This window comes from Prionailurus viverrinus, chromosome C2, assembly GCF_022837055.1.
Source record: "Prionailurus viverrinus isolate Anna chromosome C2, UM_Priviv_1.0, whole genome shotgun sequence".
Taxonomy (NCBI): Eukaryota; Metazoa; Chordata; class Mammalia; order Carnivora; family Felidae; genus Prionailurus; species Prionailurus viverrinus.
The window spans coordinates 25,682,181-25,701,266 of NC_062569.1; the positions used below are offsets into that span (position 1 = coordinate 25,682,181).

At 39.5% G+C, this 19,086-nt stretch overlaps 1 protein-coding gene and 1 long non-coding RNA gene across 7 annotated transcripts in view; one reads left to right on the forward strand and one right to left on the reverse strand.

The window, feature by feature from the left end:
* LOC125175584 (uncharacterized) overlaps nucleotides 1-12,308 on the reverse strand; it is a 38,669-nt gene extending 26,361 nt beyond the window's left edge. For both annotated transcript variants that reach the window (XR_007155886.1, XR_007155887.1), the window contains exon 1: nucleotides 12,176-12,308. This is a non-coding gene — a long non-coding RNA (uncharacterized LOC125175584). The remainder of the gene's footprint in view (nucleotides 1-12,175) is intronic.
* ANKRD28 (ankyrin repeat domain 28) overlaps nucleotides 11,956-19,086 on the forward strand; it is a 200,723-nt gene continuing 193,592 nt past the window's right edge. For all 5 annotated transcript variants that reach the window (XM_047876241.1, XM_047876249.1, XM_047876243.1 and 2 more), the window contains exon 1: nucleotides 11,956-12,356. Coding sequence is in view for 1 of the 5 variants with exons in the window: in XM_047876242.1 (XP_047732198.1) it covers nucleotides 12,330-12,356 (27 nt within the window). In the remaining 4 variants the exon portion in view is untranslated. The remainder of the gene's footprint in view (nucleotides 12,357-19,086) is intronic.

A 19,086-nucleotide genomic window follows, 5' to 3' on the forward strand; every position in this document is an offset into this window, starting at 1 on the left:
TGTAAGATCTAACACAAACGACAATGAACCTGACTTAACAGTCTTATGCTGGGCAAATTATATAGTCCTTCATGGTTCAATTTCCTCTTTCTGTAACATCTGGATAATAGTGCTTATTCTTCCTGACTTCCTTGTGAAATATGCATTATTTTAGATCATAGAATTATGGAATGATAGGCCCTCAGGTATCCTGGGAATCATCTAATCCATATCCAAATGTGGAAACTGAAGCCTGGTGAGGGTAAGTGATGTATCTTACCTAAGCTCATGGCTAATTACTAGCATGACTGGAACTAGAATTCATATCTTCTGACCCTTAGACCAGTGTTTTTTGTCCTCCCCTACTGCAATGTTTGCTGTTGTTTAGCTTTTCCTGGGTGTCTGTATTATCTTCAAGTTAGTTCACACAATTCTTGGAGATAGTGATAATTTGTCTCTCCCACAGTGCTTCCTTGGTTATATATATAAATATCTATTTAAAAAAAAGGGGCACCTGGGTGGCTCAGTTGGTTAAGTGTCTGACTTTGGCTCAGGTCATGGTCTCACAGTTCGGTTCATAAGTTCAAGCCCTGCATCAGGCTCACTGCTGTCAGTGCAAAGCCTGGTTTTGATCCTCGGCCCCCTCTCTCGCTGCCCCTCCCCCACTCTCGCTTTCTCTCAAAAATAAATTAAAACACATTAAAAAAAGAGTAGTTGCCATCCCTCCCTGTCATAATCAGCTGTAACTTTCCAGCTACTTCCCCTCATTCATTGAAAATTTTAGCAACTGGTTCACTATCTTTCTTTCCACGTGACTCGTTTTTCTTGGTGACTTCAATAAGCTCATAAATGAACTATATGACACTCTGACTACTTAGTTTACTGAACTCTTCACCTCCAATGAGATTTTTCTCCACCCACCTCAGCCATCCATTCTCATGGTTATGTACTGTAATTCTAAATCTTGATTTTTAAGCATTCCATTGTTTGACTACTGCCTCTTGTCTTCCAGTTCACTTATTATAATAGCCTGACTCCAACCCTTCTGCAACCCCATCAGGAGCTCTAATCCTTTGGCCCCATCAGTGTTTCAACTGTCCCTCCCTCTCCTCACTCTCTTCTTCATCCAGCCTAGAATCCCTGGTCATTCACTGCAATCAGTCCTTTGTGTACATCCACAACTCCATTGCCACTTTCTTTATCACTTGCCTGGAAAAATGCCAATCCTGGTTAAAGCCAACTCTCTACCTATCTTGTCCCTACACCTAAGCAGTGGAAAAAACCTTGTTAAAACAGTCACAACTTGTGCTGACTGTTTAAACTTATGATTATAAATTAGAGGAGGGCCCTCAACAATGCCCAGTAATCCCTCATTTCCTTAGTCAACCCACTCTCGTTCTTCTAGACTTTTTTAATTTAAATCCCACACTCTCAGGGCACCTGGGTGGCTCAGTTGGTTAAACATCCCACTTCCGTTCAGGTCATGATCTCCCAGTTCCGAGTTTGAGCCCTGCGTGGGGCTCTGTGCTGACGGCTCAGATTCTCTCTCTCTCTCTGCCCCTCCCTGACTCTTGCTCTGTCTCTCTCTCTGAAAAATAAATAAACATTAAAAAAATTTAAAAAAAATCCCACACTCTCAATGCCCAATACTCACTCTTACCTGATATTCTCACCCACTGATATACTGGGAGAAAAAATAAAATTAAGCAAAAGAGAGGTACCAGCATCTTTTCCAATAATCTTATCTTCCCCACTTCCTCAACCTCCATGTCCTAAAATGAATGAAGTGTCCATTCTAATAAGGCTAAACTCTCTGTTGAGAGATAGTTCTCCATGTGTCTCTCATATTTGTTTTGATTCAGGCTATCTTATCAAGGATATTTGTAGAGTGAATAGCCTGGGAAGACAGAGATAGTATCTTCCTTTGGAGCAAAAAGCAGGAATACTTACTGTCCACTATAATAAAAATAATGTCTCTCTCTGGAGCAAAGGACAGGCATGTTTACTTCCCAGTGTAAAAGATTCAGGTTCACTAAGCTCAGATTTCCTTACTTGTAATGCAACCCACTGCATGTACAGGCATCTCCTGGCCCTCTTCACATTGCTCTGTGGGAACTGAGGCTCAGGAAATTGATATAATAAAATTCTGATCTCTGGCTACGGCTTTTACTGTGAGAGATAAAATCCTTTGTCTCTGACCCAGGGGTCTCATGTTTTTGTTTTTTTTGTTTGTTTGTTTGTTTGTTTTTTGTTTTTTGCCAGCACCCATGAAATTATGACAGGCTGTTAGCATGCAAGGTGGATGAAATCTCATACATTGCAGAGTTCTTGATACTTTCTACTTCTGAATGACATCTCATTTCCTCTTGCCTTTTCAAGGACTTTGTTCTACAGGTAACTGCTCTTTCTTTTGCATAGTCAATTTTTCCCTTTCATCTGTATCACACCTCAGCCTATACATGGGATGTAATATCTACCACCTTAAAAGACAAAAACAGCTTCCCTTAGGCTTCTCGTTTCCCTGCAACTACTGCTCCATTTCTCTACAGCCTTTTAGAATGAGACTCCTTTAAAAAGTTGTCTTTATTCCTTTTTTCCACCTCTTCACTTTTCATTCTCTTCTAATTCATTCCAGTCAGGTTTTTAATTATACCATTTTTTCTGAAACCCTTCCTAAAGTTGTCAGCAACCTCCATATGGTTTAATCCAATGGCCCTAAAAAATCCAATTTCTCTTTTTATTGGATTTAGCAGCAATCAACCAGTTGACTACTCTTTCTTTCTTGAAATACATTCTTGGTTTCTGGTTTTTCTTATCCCACTCAATCTCCTTTGCTAACTCTTCCTGCTCTAATGAGAAGATTATGAGTTTTTTGTCCTTTATTACATTAATATAGCACATTACTTGATTGTCGGATGTTAAACTAACTTTGCATTCCTGGAATAAATCCAACTTGGCCATGATATATTATTCTTTTTTTTTCATGTTGCTGAACTTTATTTGGTAATATTTTGTTAAGGATTTTTGCATCTTTGTTCATAAGGGATATTGGTCTGCAGTCTTTTCCTCTTGTGATGTCTTTGACTGGCTTTGGTTTCAGGATAGTACTGGCCTCATAAAATACATTGGGGAGTATTCTCTTTGTTTTCTCAAAGAATTTGTGAAGGGTTGGTCTTATTTCTTCTTTAAACATTTTTTTTTTAATGTTTACTTATTTTTGAGAGAGAGACACAGCATGAGCAAGGGAGGGGCAGAGAGAGAGAGGGAGACACCAGAATCGGAAGCAGGCTCCAGGCTCTGAGCTGTCCACACAGAGCCTGACGCGGGGCTCAAATTCACGGACCATGAGATCATGACCTGAGCCAAAGTTGGATGCTTAACCAACTAAGCCACCCAGGCACCCCATTCTTATTTCTTCTTTAAAACGTTTGATTGAATTCACCAGTGACACCATCTGGGCCTGGCTTTTGTTTGTGAGATTTTAAATTACTAATGCAATATCTTTACTTGTTAAAGGTTTATGCAGATATTTTGTTTCTTCTTGAGTCAGTCTTGGTTATTTGTGTACTCATAGAAATTTTTCCATTTTATCTAAGTTGTTTAATTTATTGACATTTAGCTGTTGATAATATTCCCTTATAATCCTTTTAATTTCTGCAGAGTTGGTAGCAATATCTTTCTATCTTTTATAACTTTAGTAATTGGTGCCTTTTCTCTTAGCTTCTTGGTCAGTCTAGTTAAGGGTTTGTCAATTTTATTGATTTTTTCAAAGAATCAGCTTTAAAAAATTTTCTCTGTTGTTTTTCTGCTATAATAATTACTTAATTCCTTCTACTTGCTTTGTGTTTAGCTTGCTCTTTGTTTTCTAGTTTAATGCAGAATCTTAGGTTTTTAAGACTTTTTTTTCTTTTATTTAATTTTCAAGTTAGTTAACATACAGTGTAGTCTTGGGCTTCAGGAGTAGAACCTAGTGATTCATCTCTTACGTATGATACCCAGTGCTTCTCCTGAAAAGTGCTCTTCTTAATGCCCGTTGGCCATTTAACCCACTCCCCCACCTCCCAGCAACCCTGTTTGTTTTCTGTACTTAAGAGTCTCTTATGGTTTGCCTCCCTCTCTGTTTTTATCTTCTTTTTCCTTCTCTTCCCCTATGTTCATCTGTTGAGTTTCTCAAATTCCACATATGAGTGAAATCATGATATCCTTCTGACTTATTTCACTTAGCATAATATCCTCCAGTTCCATCCACATTGTTGCAAATGGCAATATTTCACTTTTTCATCACTGCGTAGTATTCCATTGTATGTATGTGTTTATATATATACATATATATACATTTCTTGTATATATGTATACATATGTATATGTATATATATGTACATATATATACCACATCTTCTTTATTCACTCATCATGGGATGGGCACTTAGGCTCTTTCCACAATTAGGCTATTGCTGATAGCACCACTATAAACATTGGGGTACATGTGCCCCTTTGAATCAGCATTTTTGTATCCTTTGGATAAATTCCTAGTAGTGCAATTGCTGGGTCATAGGGTAGTTGTATTTTTAATTTTTTGAGGAATCTCCATACTGTTTTCCAGAATGGCTGCACCAGTTTGCATTCCCACCAACAGTGCAAAATGTTTCCCCTTTCTCCATATCCTTGCCAACATCTATTGTTTCCTGAGTTGTTAATTTTAGCTATTCTGACTGGTGTGAGGTGGTATCTCACTATGGTTTTGATTTGTATTTCCCTGATGATGAGTGATGTTGAGCATCTTTTCATGTGTCTGTTTGCCATCTGGATGTAAGAACTTTTTTCCTATATAGGCATCTAAAGTTACACATTTCTCTCTAAGCACTGCTTTAGATACATGCCATGAATTTTGATTAATTTTCCTTGTGATTCTTCTTTGACTCGTTGGTTATTCAGAAGTGTGTTGCTTAATTTCCAACTATTTAGTGTTTTCTCAGATGTCTTTCTGTATAGATCTCTAATTCCATTGTGGCCAGAGGGCACACTTTGTATAATTTGTCTTCTTTATTTTATTGGGACTTGTTTTAGGCTATAGTATATGGTCTAGCCTGGAGAATGTTCCATATGCACGTGAAAAGAAATGTGCATTTTGCAGCTTTTGGACGGAGTATTTTATAAATATTAGTTAAGACAAGTTGGTTGATAGTGTTGTTAAAGTCTTCTATAGTTGTTCTACTATTGAAAGTGGGATATTGAAATCTCTATTATTATCTATTTCTCCTTTCACTTTTGCCAGTTTTTGTGTCATACATTTTGGGAGATGGTTCTTTGATGTATATATAACTATTATATCTTCTAGATGTGTTGATCATTTATCAGAAACGTCTCCAATAATATTTCTTGTCTTTCAATATGCCTGATATTAATATAGTCTCTCTAGGCCTCCTATGGTTACTGTTTGTATGGTCTATCTTTTCCATCCTTTACTTTCAATATAATACCTTTAAACTCAGGTGTGTCTCTTGTAGGCCTGTGACATAGAGTCGGGTCTTGCTGTTTTATTATGTTTGATAGTAGCTGCCTTTTGAGCAGCATGTTTAGTCCAATCATATTTATGTACTTATTGCTATAGTCAGAATTTCTTTTGCAATTTTGACAGTTGTTTTCTGTATGTCTCATGTGTTTTTTATTCCAGTGAAGTAATGGAACCATGAAGCATTAATATATTTGGAAACTACTTAAACAGTTTCTTGCTGAACAAAATATGCAGAGTGCAAAAAATAGAAGAAATGACTCCTACTTCTGTTATTTAAACATAACTTTATTTAATATTGGGGTATATTTTTTTTGCAGGCTTAAAATTTTCCCTATTCAGATTTTTGCTTTTTTTGTTTTTGTTTACATAGTTTATATCATACTCTGCACACATTTGTTTATCTTTATCCTATGTAGTCTATTATATGCGTTTTCTGTGTTTCAAACAGAGCAGCTATCACCAGCGAAGATATTTGAAGCAGTTAAGCAGAGATCTCCTTGGAAGAGCTTTTGACCAAATGAAATGGTTCTGCATGGCCTTGTTGAAACAATTACACTTGTCAAAAACTGGGTATGTTTTTGACAAGTGTATCTGGGTGCTCAGTTGGTTGAGCTTCTGACCCTTGATTTTGGCTCAGGTCATGATCCCAGGGTCATAGGATCAAGCCTCTTATCTGGATCTTTGCTGAGCATGGAGCCCACTTAAGATTCTCTCTCCCTTTGCCCCTCTCCCCTGCTCATGCTCTCTCTCTCAAAAACAAGAACACAATACTGGATATGTCAGAGGGTGTTTGGAAGACAAGGGATCTGAAAAGCACTTGGTACATCAGAAGTCTTGGTTATGCACTTGGTTTTTAGCTTCCTATTTTGTGAAGTAAAACAAAGGAGAGGCATTTTCTCTTGCACGTTTTATAAAATTTACCTATAAAATGGCTGGATTAAATGTCTGGAGGAATGGTATGGACTATATTTTACTACTGATTATGGGTGTGTATGTGTGTGTACATATCTATAATCTCACATGATATCAAGTTTATTGATCCCATGGTATTCTAATCTTTTATCTGCTTGTTTATTAGTTTTTGCATTTATCAATTTCTCTATGTAGTTCTAGCAAACTTTGCTCTATGTGATTAAGTGCGCATTAGTTCATCATTGTATCATGACTGTAGGTTGTCCTGGTGGATAGTTCCTTCTATAATTACTACATGTCACTCTTTATCAATCTTTGTTTTAAATTCTTATGTTGGATATTAATATTATTAGATGAACAATTTTTTGGTTAGTATTTTCTTGGTAGTTTTTTAAAAAAAAAATTGCCTTTCTCCAAATGTTTGGTAATATGTTCTAACTATATCGTTGCAAATGGCACATGGCTGTGTTTCTTCCCTTAAAAACCCTGTCTAAATGTGTTTTTTGTGTCATTTTTTAATAATACAAACCATTTATATTTATTAATACCACTTTGATTTCTCTCTAGAATCTTGTTTCCTATTTATCCTTTGCTTTTCTTTCTCTTCTTTTTTGCCTGCTAATCCAGTAACTAAGTTTTCTGTAGGTCATTTTTTTCCTCTATAGATTTGGAAGTTAGACATTCTACTTCTCTAATTTTGGTGAATACCTTTAAATGTTTAATATATATCTATATCTATATCTATCTATATATATCAGTAATAGACTGTCATATTCAAGGCTGCCATAATCTTTTATTTTTAATTTATTTTTTTAGAAAGAGAGAGAGAGAGAGAGAGCACTAGCAGGAGAGAGGGGCAGAAGGAGACAGGGAGAGAATCTTAAGCAGGGTCCACACTTAGTGTGGAACCCAATGGGGGCCTTGATCCCAGGACTCTGGGATCATGACCTGAGCCAAAATCAAGAGTTAGATGCTCAACTGACTGAGCCACCCAGGTGCCCCGCCATAATCTTTTAAATAACATTTCTATATTTAGGATAATTCCCTGGTTATAAATCTCATCTTCCCAATATAAAATTCAGAACTCTGATTTCTTGCCTCCCTTGCAACCAGGATGCAGGCCTATGACATATGCTGTGCTAGCCGGAAGCACCTGTGGAAATGTGAGGAATGTGAGGATACAAGCTCTGCACACAGCTTTCATTTTCCTGGTGTAGGTAAAGATGAAAACATCAAGCTTATAAAGGCGGCAGTCATTGCAAAGTCCTGATGTTGATAGCAGGAACAGGGGAAGAAAAGTTGAGTTCATGGCATTTAGTGTTTGATGGGAATAGCAGCAGTTTCTTTACCATGAAAGTTCTGCTGCATGGTTTAGGGCAATTTTTTTCTAGAACCTTAACCCAAGCTTTTCTTTTTTCTTCTTACCCAATGACCCTGGAGCTGCTGAATGTCAATTTAAGAAATTCTTGCTTGAAGTCTGTTGTTTGCAACAAAGGATTTTAACCAATATAATAACTTGTGAAAGTCTGAAGTTAAGGCATATTTCACTCCTGAGTAAAAGAAATTGAGTCTTTAATTCAGAACTCCCTTTCTGCCATCATCTATGATATTTTTAAGGGCTAATATTTTAATTTCACCTGGTTTTAAAATTCCAAAATACTGGAATATAAAAAAATAATCCTGATTTAGATTAACCAATATATTTGTTAATTTATTTGTTTATTCTTCCTTATCCCATACTTACTCCTTTTGGGTTCAGCTTTTCTTATTGGAGCAAATTCTTTAGTATGTCCTTCAATGAGCATCTGTGAGTACTAAATTTGAAAATGTGTTTATTTTGTTCTTCCTTTTGAAAGATAGTTTAGCTAGGTATAGAATACTAGTTTTTGTTATGGACTGTCAGTACTTTGAAGATATTTTCCTTCTGTCACCTATTGCTGCTTATAAATCTGCTGACAGCTCATTCCTGTCAAAATGGTACCTTTTAACATTTTCTTTATTGCATTTGGTATTCTGTAATTTCACTCCTGATACAGGTCTTAGTTTCAAAAATTTATTCTGCTTGAGCCGCAGCATTTTCTTTTGATTTGGTAACCCATGGTTTCTTCAGGTCTGAAAAATTCTCACAATCATCTCTTTGGATATTGCCTCTCCTTCATACTCTATTTTCTCTCCTCCAGAAACTCTTTAAGATGTATACTGGCTCTCCTATATCTAACCTTCAGGTCTCTGAACTTATCTTGGCTGCTCTGGCAGCTTATTATATGCATTTTCCATGTATTTCAGTCTCTATATAAAAATCATTTATATAAGGGTCATCTGGTTCAAAATTTCCTACCACATTAATTGCTCTTCTGGCTTTCAAAGCTCTCATGCATCCAGACCCTGACGTTAGTTAGGTAACTATGGGCTCACAACATCTCTGGGCCCATTTCCCAACACAAAGAGATAACTGAGGTTACTAAAAAATGTAAATGAAGTGACTCATTTAAGGTGCTGACAAGTTCCCCAGACATAGCAGCACACTACATAAAATTTACTGTGACTGCCTAAATCAAAGCAGTTTCCCTGGTGGTCACATCTGTATGACACCTTTCCTTCTACCATTTTAGACATGAATTCTGAATGGAAGCTGTTTGCAGTTCTAAGACCTTGCTCCTTTGGACTGAGGCCTGGTCACATGAGTCTAGCCCAACTGATTAGTCATTCCTTGAAACTTTAAATTTGACATTTCCTTTTTGACTATGGAGTACTTAAAATGTGAATAGAGCTGCTGGCTGTAGTAAAAGAGAATGAAAATGACATTTTAAGAAGTGTGTGTGGGGGTGGGGGTGAGGGAATGGGTAGGAGAGATTGCTGACCATTCAAGTTCCTGGCTTCATTAGCTTTGATGATATGGGATTTTTCAATACTATAGATTCCTTTAATATTTGAATGTTTTATAATAGGGAGGAATAACCTTATCATAAAGATTTGAAAAATTTTATCAGAATCTGAACACAAATCTTACTTCATTGTATTGTTCAATCATATCAATTTTTTCTTACTTTCCAGAATGATTGTTATCCTCTCTCCAGCTTTGGAAATGTAGTTGTAATAACATTATATTTGAATGGTCCTACAGAGTTCCCACAGCGTTTCCTATCATTATGTTATTTGATTGTGTGAGATGAACAGGCCAGGTAATGTTAAGATTAATTTTTACAAATTGTGAAATTAAGACTCAAGTTACATGTTGTTTAGGACAAAGAAGGGTGGAAACTGAGCTAGATATTAAGCATTCTCTACCAGAAGAGCTCAGAGCTTACCATTTGCAAGACTGTCAAAGATGACACATTATAAAATATTTTCACTAATTATTTTTCATTAGGATTTTCAGGTAACTTCTGAAAAGTTTCATTAGCTCAACTGTAAAACCTATTAAAATGCACTCTGTCCACAACTTAAATTCATACTCTCAAATGCACTTGTGTTCTCCCAAAAGTTAATCTTTGCCGTGTTGTGAATCAAGTTCCCGTTGTGCTTTTAAATTTTAGAACTTTAACCTGGGGAAGATATTATTGAGAGGGAAGTTGGGGAGAAGGGGACATATTAATTCCTGGCTAGACATCCACAGTGCTTAACAGGTTCACGTAGGAATGAGGGTAAATTCTTACACCCCTTGACTAAGAACTATGTTGGGTATAGCCTGTGGGTAATTATTTACAAAGGTGACTTGTAATCACAAAGTAGTCTAGTAATATCATCACACTTTTGTTTTGGAAAATTCAAATGCTTTCACAACCTAACTCATTCACACTCACTGAACTGACAAGGAGTGGCTGAATGACAAATAATATCTGCTGAAGTTATTGAAGTATAGGGGAGTGAGATACTGAAAATAATACAAAGCGAGAATAGTTTAGCTTCCTGTTTAGCCTCAGCATGATTGCTACCTCTTAGGAGAATCTTTCCATTTCAAACAGAAAATATAATTTATGATGAGGATTGTTAATTTTAGATAAGAAATTGTTTCTATGGAATCAAGGCATTGATATGTCATAGAATATTGGAAGGGTCATACTATTAATCAGCAGTGTTCTTCATTTTGCACTCTGATATTTTCATTTTCTATGGGGCTAAAGATAAGCTTTTTGTTTTAAGCACAGCATTATTATAAGCTGACAGTCCTGGCATAGGTCCCCTTTTCTCCTGACTGCCACTAGACTCAAATCGATCCTCTAAATACAGTCCGTCCCAAGAGACACAATTGATGTCGGAAAAGAGGACTTTTTTAAACCGAGCCTGACGTCACACATTTGTGCTCTAACCATCTGTACCTTTTATTAACCAGGGGCTGGAGCCGCCCAGGCGGACAGACACAGGCGCACAACAGCCTTCTCCCACACAAGCCTGGAATGGCAACAGTGTGCTGCTGCCTTAGAAAGAAAAGCCGTTTCAGAACTGTGGGGTGGCGTGGGGGTGTGTGTGTGGCAGGGTGAGGGAATCATTTCTCTTCTTCTCCATCCAAGGATGCTATTTATTGGAAATCCAGCACATCTTTTATTTATTTATTTTTTCAATTGATTTCTCTCGAGTGGGAGGCAAAACCCTTCAGATGCGAGAGAAGAAAAGGAAAAAAAAAAAAAAATGCAAGCCGGGCAGGAGGATTTTGGAGAACCACAGCTTTGCTTCGGATTGGGACTACAGGCAGAGAAAGACTCCAGCCAGCGTCCACAACCTGTTTGGCGTGCAAAGATGCCGCTGTTCCGCCCCGAGTGCAGCATCGCTCCCCTTCCCCTCCCCCCTCCCTCCGGCTCCGTGCTGCCCCTGGGAGGGCGGCAGCCCCCAAGAGTCACCTCTCACTCCCTGCCGTGCCCAGTCCAAGTCCGGAGGGGCGTGTGCTGGGGAAGAACACTCCTTCTCCTTCGACGCGCGAGACCCGGGGAGTTTACGCTCCCCTGCAGCCCCCTCCTTCTGGCCTTGCCCACAGTCCCCGAGAGGGCAGCAGCCTCCTGGTGAACGCCTCTCCCCCCACTCGTGTGACTCCTTCTTCCTCCCCCAGCGCAGGGGCGCATTCTCACTCTCCCTCCACGCGTGCGTCCGGTTCGCCTCTCTCCCGTCGCAGGAAGGCAGCAGCCCCCAGGTGCCCACCTCTCGCGCCCCTTCCGGCCCCTCACCCAGTTCCTTCAGCGTCCTCTAGCTTTGGGGAGCGTCCGCACTCCACCTCCACGTGCGAGCCCAGGGCCGTTACCCCGCTTCCAGATACTCCCCCCCCACCCCCGCGCCACCTCTAGCCAGGGCTCCGCCCACCGCGCCCGGGGCGCGCGCCCAGGAGTACCTGGCCACCCCTCCCCCGGCTTGGCGCCGCTCCCCTCCCACCTCCCCCGCCCCGCGCGCAGTAGCTCGCAGCCCACCCCTCGTAGCTTCCTTCTCTCCGCCCCCTCCCTCTCCAGGAGGTGGGAGGGGGGGGCACGAACGGGCGCGGTGGCGTGGCCAATGGGCGCTCGGCTTACTCTGGCCTCTCCCCCGCGCAGCCGCCAATCGCGGCGGGCGGTGGTGGTAATATTGTGGAGTGGAGTTTGGATGCCGCCGCTGCCGCGGGCTGGAGCGGCGCGGCCGCGGGGGCTGCCAGGGTATTTCGGGAAGGGGGCGTGAGGAGGCGGCGGCTGCGGCGGTGGGCGGCTGTGGCTGCGGCAGCGTGTGGAGGCAGCTGAGAGAAAGAGAAAGAAAGGAAAGAAGAGGGCGGGGGAGTACTCAGGAGGAGGCGGGACCGACCGGGCTCCTTACCTCTCGGTAGCGGCGGCGGGCGGCCCGGGAGGCGGCACCGCCCCCTGCCCGCGGACTCCTCAGCGCAGCCAGCCGCGGACCCGCTGGCTCCGGGCAGCGACCGAAGCTACGGGGGCGGAAGCGGTGGGCCGGGGCGGCGGCGGAGGCGACCGCCATGGCGTTCCTCAAACTCCGTGACCAGGTAGGTGAGGGGCGGCGGGGCGGGATCGCGCCGACCGGAGAGGAAGGAAGGGAGGGAGGGCGGCGGGCCAGCTGTGTGGGCCGCCCGGGCGCCCGCTCGGCGGGGTGGGCGCGAGGGAGGCGGGGTGCCGCCCCGGGGACTAGCGCGCTGAGGCCGGGCCGGGGACCGCGGGTGACCCGCCTGTCAGCGAAGCACCGGCCGGGTGAAGCCCACGTGCGGCTGGGGGGCTCGCCGCGGTCTCCGGTTGCCGCCGCGTGAGGGGCGGGTCCCGCGCTGGCCGCCTAGGCGCCCGCGCCCGGCGCGCTGCCGGGTGTGCACCTCCTCTCTCCTGCCAGGTGAGGCTCGGGCCTAACAGGTGGCTTTCCGCTGCCGGGCGGGAGCGGTGCTGGCGGCCGTGACCTTAGGTCACGACCTTGCTCGCCTGTTTGCTTCGCCGGATAGTTTGAGGCACGCTCTCTCCGGGTTAAAGTCGGTTGATTCTGCTTCGGGACTAGCTATTCAACCTGCAAGTTCCTAGACTTGTTTTCTTTTGACGTTTTGTGCACCATTTTGGTTACTTTTCTTGACTTACGAAGAGCTGGTCGAAGAATACCTGAAGTGCCGAAAAGAGTAGTGACTTTTTCGCACTGAAGAAAAAAATTGTGTCTAGGAACGAAATGGCAACTATATCAGAATGATTTGTACACCTGAAAATATGGAAATAAGGGTAAGAAGGCTTTCAGGCGGTGCAGAGGCTTCCAAACATTTGTGTCTCTTTAAGAAGAGGGAAATTAACGTATGAAATTTACCGAGAGGCAGTAGACGTAATAGTGCTGAGAATTTATTTTTGCCATTTGTTTTTTTTTTTTTTTTGAACAGAAGGTACTGGGCAGATTTGAAGGGAAAGTAACTTACATATATTGGGAAACTGTTCTTAAAGTGAGTACCCCTTTTTCAGAAACAATGAGGAAAAACTTGAGATGTCTTTTTTAATGTCATCTCTTAGTGAATACTGTGCCTTAAATTCTGAATCTTGGTATGATGAATTCTCATTTCATAAATGAATTTTGTTTTCTTTTTAGGCCGTTGGCTTAACGCGTGTATCATTGGGTATCAGGAAGGTTTTAGCTGGTGTTAGTTAGCATCGTCAGGAATGATACTTTGAAAAACTCTCCTGTTGAGTGAAGTTTATACATTGTATTTCAAGTGATAGAACAGCATTGTCCATTATGATAGCTACTAGCCTACTTGTGGCAACATAAGTTTTAATTAGTTAAAATAAAATAAAATAAAATAAAAAGTTCATTACTCTTAGTCTTGGCAGCCACATTTCAAGTGCTTGGTAGCCACATGTGGTTATTGACTGTGGTATTGGACAGCACAGATACAGAACATTTATATCATCAGAAAGTTCTATGGGATAGCACTGTTGAAGAATAGCAGGTAAAACATAACTAATTCCTGTATAATCAAGTCATGATATACTCTTAAAGGTGTAAAATTCAAGATCTAGATTCTCTAATCTTTACCAATCTAATGGCACTTTGTGCTTCCCTAGGTTATAGTTGAAGTAATGATTGATTTTTATTTTGTTTCTAGTCCTCCTTTTTGAAAACGTTACTTCTGCGATTTGGATCATAGCGTGCATTAGGAATTTGGTGAACTTTTAGGAGATTATCTCATTTTATTCACCATCAGGTTTAAACAGAAACAAGATTATGTTTTCAGATTGACATAAAGTCTACTTGCACCTTTGCATTTGTGTATTTAGGAATTGGAATTACGAAATAATTGTGATGCTTCTCTAGTTTTATATAGTATCTGTTAATACTCAGTGGTGGTGATGATATGTAAAATGTCACCTGTAAACTTAAGGCTACTTGGACAAGTTAATGAAGTGACATAGCTCAGACGGGAAGAACGTTGAGGTTTACCTCTAAACTACAAAGTAATTGACTCATCTGGTCTCTCTTTTGGAAGACTTTGAGAAATGAGTTTGATTTGCCTATTTCAAAGGGAATAGCCGCTTTTATAAGTCATCTTGTATGTTGATATTTTATTGGCTATTAGAAATGAGAGTAAAAATGAAATGGAATACAAATATAATTTTAACCTACATGAAAAACAGTTCAGGTAGATGAATTATTTTATTTGGGGAAAAGGAGCTGACTGTAGATAAGTACACATAATTTTAAAGCTGGAAGATACTTAACCTAGCATTTAACTCCGTCCTCATTTACATTTGGGATAGGAAATAGTTCAACCTACTTTTTTTCTATTGCCATATTTACCTTGTATTTTGTTCTAGCTCTGCAAATACAACTATTATAAGTAGAACCTATTAATGGATAGGAGTTGTTCTTTGTGTGCATAAGCATCAGGTGGGTTCTAGATGGTTTAAATATAAAATCAGTGATTAAATAAAGCAGTTTGTTTTTCATGTCTGGTAAATCTGGATAAGACAGCTTTCCCCCTTTCCATGGCAATACCTAATATGGGGGTAAGAACAGGATTGAGTTTTCAGTTGGACACCAAATCTGATTGTACCATTGCATTCATGAATTGCAATTATGAAGCAATTGGGATGCTACTCTGGTTTTATATAGTATCTGTTAATACTCACTGTAGTGATAATATGTGAAATGTCACCTGTGAACTTTAGGATATTTGGACAAGAACTTGGACAAGTGCATTATTCTTTGTTAGTAGATGAAAATAATTTTTAATTGTAAATGAGGCGAAAATTGTTTTCTCTTTGAGGACTAGAAACATGAACTGTCCCCTCGATTTTTTTCACATTAAAGTGTTTATACAGCGTGAATCTCTTACAATTGTAGGATTTTATTCAACAGGTATCACTATCCAGATTTTTATCTTTGCAGTTAGCAAAAATGTAATCATATGATTATATTTAAATTAAAAAATATATTTTTCAGCTTTATTGAAATATTGACATATAACATGTAAGTTAAAGGTGTACAGTGTGATGTTTTGATACATACATATAATGCAAAAGGAATACATAATAAGGTTAGTTAACACTTCCGTCCCCTCCCACAATTACTTTGTGTGTGTGTGTAGATAAGGTCTACTTTCTTCACAGCTTTGAAGTTTGTGTGTGTGTGTGTGTGTGTGTGTGTGTGTGTGTGTATGCATGCATGCACATATATATAATGCAGTATTGTTAATTGTAGTTGCTTGCTGTACTTTAGATCCCTAGAACTTCTTTATAGCTGGAAATTTGTACCTTTTGGCCAATTACATAATTACATTTTAATTTATCAGCAATTACATTTTAATTTATCAGAAATGATTCATAGTCTGCCCTCATAAGAGAGAGAAGACTGTCTTTGTTCAGACTGTGTAGGGTAACAAACTCACAATTGAGAAGCTAAATGGTAACTGGCCCTGGCTTTAGCACCTAGAAGATAGTAGGGAGTGATGGCGATCATGGCAGATAGGAGCAGGTATATTAGCTGCTGCTTATTAGCTCCAGGACATTGTTACTGTGCAGGTGTGCCTACTATTTTTAAAATACCAATTTTCTTTAGGAAGTTAGAGATCCGATACTTATGAAAAAAAATCTCTCTATAAGTATTGGTAGGTAAGTTGGTAGTTACCACTGATTAAAAAGTTAAAGCTGTAGTTTTACAAATAGGCTGGTAGGGGACCAGTTTGTAATCATGAGTTTAGCTTAGCTTGAGAAAACAAACTACAAAATAAGATTCTTATTTAAAAGAGCACTTTTCTTTCAGATAAAGTAGTTAGAATGGTCATAAACTTAAAAAAATAAGATGTAATGCATATACCATAAAAGTCATCCTTTAAAGTGTACATTTCAACCAAAGCAATTTTGAGGGGGAAAAAAAAGGCTGGAAGTATCACAATCCCAGATTCAAGATGCACTGCACAGCTGTAATAACCAAAACAGTATGATACTGTCACAAAAGTAGATACATAGATCAATGGAACAGAATAGAGAGCCCAGAAATAAACACTTGCTTATTTGGTCAATTACCATATGACAGAGGTGGCAAGAATATACAATGGGTAAAAGACAAACAACAACAACAAACAAAACAAACAAAAAAACAGAAAAGGCAACCTACTGAATGGGAGAAGATATTTTCAAATGATATATCTAATAAGGGGTTAATATCTAAAATATATGGAGAATTTACACAATTCAGCATTGGGGAAAAATCATAATCTGATTAAAACATGGACAGAGGACCTAGGTAGACATTTTTCCAAAGAAATACAGATGGCCAACAGATACAAGCAAAGATACTCCACATCACTCATCATCAGGGAAATACAAATTTAAAAAAACAGTGAGATATCACCTAACACCTGTCAAAATGGCTAGAATCAAAAAGAAAAGAAACAAGTGTTGGTGAGGATGTGGAGAAAAAGGTGTGCTGGGAACGTAAATCGGTGTAGCTACTGTGGGAAACTGTATAGAGGCTCCTCAAACACCCCCCCCCACACACACACAGAGGAATATTAGTCAGCCATAATAAAAGAACAAGATCTTGCCATTTGCAGCAACATGGGTATACCTCGAGGGTATTATGGTAAGTAAAATAAGTAGGCAAAAGACAAATACCATATGAATTTCACTTACATGTGAAATTTGAAACAACCAAGCAAACAGAAATCTGAAACAGTCCCATAAGTAATAGGTGGTTGCCTGAGGGGAATGGAGTGGGGGATGGGCTAAAGGGGATGAAGGAAGTAGGAGCTACAAGCTTCCAGTTACAGAATGCATAAACTACAGGGATTTTCATACAGCGTAAGAAATACAGTCAGTAGTATATAATAGTATCATATCACAGTACCATCATTGTAATGGTAGCTGCACTTGTGACGATCATAGCATAATGAATAGAGTTGTTGAGTTGCTATGCTGTATATCTGAAACCAGTGTAACATTGTGTGTCAGCTGTACTTCAATTTAAAAAAAAACATTCAATAAGTAACACCCCCAGAAAAGTGTGCAATTCAGTAGATTTTAGTATAGTTGCAAAATTGTGTAGCCATTAGCAGTTACTCCCCATTTTCCCTTACCTCTAGCCCCTGGGGAGTGCTGATTTACTACTTTCTGTCTTTATGAAGTTGCCTATTCTGGATATTCATATAAATGAAATTATACACCATGTGACTTTTTATGTCTGACTTCTTTTACTTAGTATAATATCTTTAAGGTTCATCCATTCATGTGGTATGAATCAGTTCATAAAATTTGTATCATATTAAAGAGTTTCTTTTAAAAATTTCTATACTTTTGGGGCGCCTGGGTGGCGCAGTCGGTTAAGCGTCCGACTTCAGCCAGGTCACCATCTCGCGGTCCGTGAGTTCGAGCCCCGCGTCAGGCTCTGGGCTGATGGCTCGGAGCCTGGAGCCTGTTTCCGATTCTGTGTCTCCCTCTCTCTCTGCCCCTCCCCCGTTCATGCTCTGTCTCTCTCTGTCCCAAAAATAAATAAAAAACGTTGAAAAAAAAAAATTTAAAAAAAAAAAATTTCTATACTTTTATGTTGTTTTATTGCTTCTTGTAGTGGGCACATATATAATCTGGGATGTTTGTTTCTATTTTTTGAATTTGTTTTAAAACTGGAGTTAGACTTTGCAGTAGCACTAAAGGATAATAGTTTTTATATTTGGATTATTTTTGTGTAGGAGCCATCTTTATGTTCTCTTTTGGGTTAATGGTCATTAGGTAAGGATTCTTGATATGTTGAAGGGTTTTTGTTTTTTTTTTGAGCAGGGTTAGCATATATCAATAAATAGATATTGAATGGGTGAGAATAATTTGACTGCTGTTTTGGATAGTTAGTATGCTCTCACTTGATCAAGTATCTACTTAGGGTAGAGCATTTTTTGACCTTTCAGTAGAAAAAAAAGATGATCCTAAAAAAAAAATCTTATAATTAGGGGTACAGAATATGTGAAATGCATGAAAAACACTGAGTGCTTATATATCCAAGTATTCTCTATTGAGTGTTCCCTTGCATTGTGTTGGAGACTTTGGGGCACACAAAGGTACAGTAGCCACCATCTCTGCCCTTAAAAGTCTTATTGGCTAGAAAAGGAGAAATGATACATAAATGCACAGTATCTGAAACACTTCACCTGAAAGGGTTTATAGAGGTTGAAGAAAGCATATGGAGCATGTTATTTGGAAACGTATCTAACAGTTAAAAAGTAAGTGTGTCTTGTGTTTACTGGGTTTTTGATGCCTTGTATAGTAATAGAACATGTAAAGTTGTAGAACATAAAAGATGTAGATAACATGTTTCAGAATTCAGAAAGGATCAGGTGATCTGGTTGTAGGTGGAAGGAAACTTTTATGGCAAGGGAGGTATTTGAGGTTCACAGGAAGGATTTGTTGAAAGCAAATACTTGTGAAGGAAAGCAACAAGAGAACTATGAAGGCAGGCCAAAAAAAGAATACAGTATATCTGTCTGTGCTGGGGTACTGAGGAGATAGATCTGATTGGTGTGGATAGTTGGAAAGGATGGGAGATAGATCAGCTAAACTAACAGTGACTACATTGTGAAGTACTTTGAATACAAGATTAAGAAGTTTGGACTTGATTGGTAGTTGAGGGAAGTTCTAATAGGTAGGCTTTCTTTTTTTTTTTTTTTTTTTAATTTTTTTTTCAAAGTTTTTTATTTATTTTTGGGACAGAGAGAGACAGAGCATGAATGGGGGAGGGGCAGAGAGAGAGGGAGACACAGAATCGGAAAC